Source organism: Triturus cristatus, chromosome 1_2, assembly GCF_964204655.1.
Source record: "Triturus cristatus chromosome 1_2, aTriCri1.1, whole genome shotgun sequence".
In the NCBI taxonomy this organism is placed as follows: Eukaryota; Metazoa; Chordata; class Amphibia; order Caudata; family Salamandridae; genus Triturus; species Triturus cristatus.
In genome coordinates, this window is record NC_140580.1 from 833,108,828 (window position 1) to 833,111,894 (window position 3,067).

The 3,067-nt window shown below is 53.8% G+C and overlaps 1 protein-coding gene across 1 annotated transcript; it reads right to left on the reverse strand.

Annotated features, from left to right (window-relative positions):
- Positions 1 to 908: 908 nt before the first annotated feature.
- LOC146868099 (lamina-associated polypeptide 2, isoforms alpha/zeta-like) lies at positions 909 to 2,024 on the reverse strand. The gene has a single exon (XM_085624080.1). It carries the CDS (start codon positions 2,022 to 2,024, stop codon positions 909 to 911), a length of 1,116 nt encoding a protein of 371 aa, XP_085480206.1.
- Positions 2,025 to 3,067: the final 1,043 nt, after the last annotated feature.

Genomic DNA, 3,067 nt, shown 5'->3' on the forward strand with positions numbered 1-3,067 from the left:
ACGGGAATAAGAGCGTCGTAGTCCTGAGAGGCAGGATCCCAGTGGGCCAGGATGTGATGCAGGAGGGAATACAAATGCAGACAGGTCCAAGGGAGGAGATGCAGAGTGGAAGCCATCTCCCCTTTACTCCGTAACCAGAGCCGGGCAGACACATGGGACTGGGACAGAACCCACGAAAGGTGACGGAACAAATTCAACTGTCTCTCTTTGGGAGAGGAACACCATCCCCAGATCCATGAGGAAGAGAGCCCCAGGGAACGTCAGAGTCTGGGAGGGCAGTAGGGAGGACTTCTGGTGATTGATGAGGAACCTAAAGGACTCCAGAAGACGACACACCTGGTCCACATCCGACAGAGCCTGAGAGAAAGAAGGAGAGACAATCAACCAATCATCGAGGTAGTGAAAAACCTGAAGACCCCTGGAATGGAGAATACCCTTAGTGCCGATGAAAGGCCGAAAGGAAGCACCTGGAACTGAAAATGCCAGGAGTCCACAGCAAAGCGGAGATGCTGCTGATCTGCAGGATGGATAGGGACGTGCAGAGAAGCGTCCATGAGATCCAGAGAAGCAAGGAAACACCCCGGGAGCACCAGATGTAGGACAGACAGCAAAGCACAGAGCGTAGATCCGTCGTATCCTTCTTGGAGACCAGGAAGAGGATCAAATAACAACCCCTGCCCCGCTCCAGAGGAGGAACCTCCATGATAGCCGCTTTTTCCAACAGAAGGCGCACACCCTCCAGCAAGGCCGCCCGCCTCACAGGGTGACGGGGCAGGGGAGTCTCCCGGAAGACCAGAGGGGGAGGAGAAGAGAACTTGATTCGCTAACCTGCCGACACACTCTGCACCGCCCAGGCATCCGGAAGAGTCAACCACTGATGCAGACCCCCAACCGGAAAAGGCAGACAGTCATTGCGCAGGAGAAGGGGCGGGGACAGCACCACTGGCGGGGGCCCGGGACTTGGCACCACCAGGGGCCCCCCGGCCACGACCCCAGTCATGAAAGGGCTGCGGAGCACCCCGTGTAGAAGAAAAACCAACGGCATGGCGGTAGCCGAACCCCCGCCCCCGAGAAGGAGGGCGAACAGGAGCCACAAGCTTGCGGTTCTCCACCGACTGCTTGACCAAATCCTCCAGCTGGGGCCTGAACACCCTGGACTCCACAAAGGGCAACTTGAGCAGGACCGACTTCTGAGAGGACTCAGCCTTCCAAGAATGCATCCAGATATGACGCCTAGCAGCAATTGAAGCCCCAGAAGCAGCCGCTGCAGCACCCAAATTGTCAAAAGAAATGTCTGACAAATAGCGCACCTGGGGCTCCATGAGGGCCAAGAGAGAGGAGGCATCTTCCCTGTTCTGCAAAAGAAGAGCCAGGGCCTGGAAATCTTTCAGCAGGGACTGGACCACGTAGTTGGAGTAGGTCGTTGCTCTGACCGCAACGTGGGAAGCAGCGTAGGAACGCTTCACCGCCCCCTCCACCCGCTTATCCATAGTGTCAGAAGGAAGGGGATCATCAGACAGAACCAAACCCTGCATGGAAAGACCAGCCATAAAATTGTCCACCTTGACAGACTGAGGGAACTCAGTAGCAAACCCCTCCAATGGATATCGCTTACCCAAAAAGCGAGGGAAGACGGACTTATCCACGTCCTTCCACTCATGTGCAAGAAACTTGCGCACAGCGCCATGCAAGGGTAAGGACTCAGGATCCGGCTGTCGATATTGAGTAAAAAAGTCATCCTCCAGGACATCCGGCACAGGAGGAGCGAAACCCAAATTGCCACGCAAATGGTCAAACAAGTCAGAGAGCTCCGCACCCTGAACAAAGCAACCACGCACACAATCATCCTCCTCGGTACCCACACCGTCAGCTGAAGGGTCAGGCTGAACAAGAGACCCACGAGGCACCTTGGCCGGAGGACCGGCTGCTTCCCGAGCCCGAAAAGCATTAGCAACCGCCTCATTAATCAGGAGGCGCAGGGCATCCAAAGAAGGAGCTGCAGCATCAGAAGTACCCTGGTTCATGGCAGCACAGGCAAAGTGAAAGGGCACCAAACACAACCAACAGAGGTGGGAACCAACAAAAAAACTGACCCGTTTTTCAAACGAACGAAGTCTCGAGGCTCCCGACCTCTCGCGCCAACAGGCAAGGGGGTGGATGCATAAAAAAGCATCCGTCCGCCCAAAAAACCCCAGGGAAGGCAGGACGCCAAGCGCTAAAGCAGGGCGTGACAGGTACCACACAGAAAAGGAGCGGCCACTAAGGCAGGCCCCACACAAGTGAGTGAGGAAGAACATGAAAAGGCACAAGCAGCCGCTAGAGCGGGCCACGAAAATGCGGCACAATGCAAGCATGTGCCCCCACCACACATAAGACAAAGACGGACGCTTCAACAGGCCGCCAATAAAATACATAAAACACGGAGACAGTACTCACCCGACAAAAGGAAGCTGAAGAGAGTCCGAAAAAAATGAACAGGATGTGGTGAGACACACTTCCCCCTATATCCTCACCTGATTGGTGGCCCCATGTTGGGGGAAGTGCTGAAAGTTCTGCTAGGTATTAGGTTTCTGGGGAGCAGACTAGCTGCTCACTGTTCAGGAATGGGACGGGAAGACAGGACAAGGAGGTAATGGGTATCAGAGCGCTTTACGTAAGCACCAGTTCGGCATCAGGAAATTAAGTGATTTGCCCAGAATCACAGGATGTTGAGCGTCCTTGCCAAAACTCGCACTATGTTCCCCAGATTTGATGTTGACTGCCCTAGCCTTTCCCCTTATTCCACAGAGCCAGTTTAAATTAACATGATGGCCAACCTAGCATTAAGCAGATTGTACAATTTGAGGAAGGCAGTCTGTCTGCCTGCAAGTTTCTTTAACATTACTATATTCTCTTTTGAGTGTGAAATCTCGCAGTATGCTTGGGGAGTATTTGTAGTGGGGACAGTGGCAGATTATATTCAAGACCCAATTGGGACCCGAATTGGGAGGTAGGAAAGATTCACGCATATGATAGGAAACAAGGATAATGCTCCCTTCTGTGTACATGTTGCTTGGCATGAGGGGAG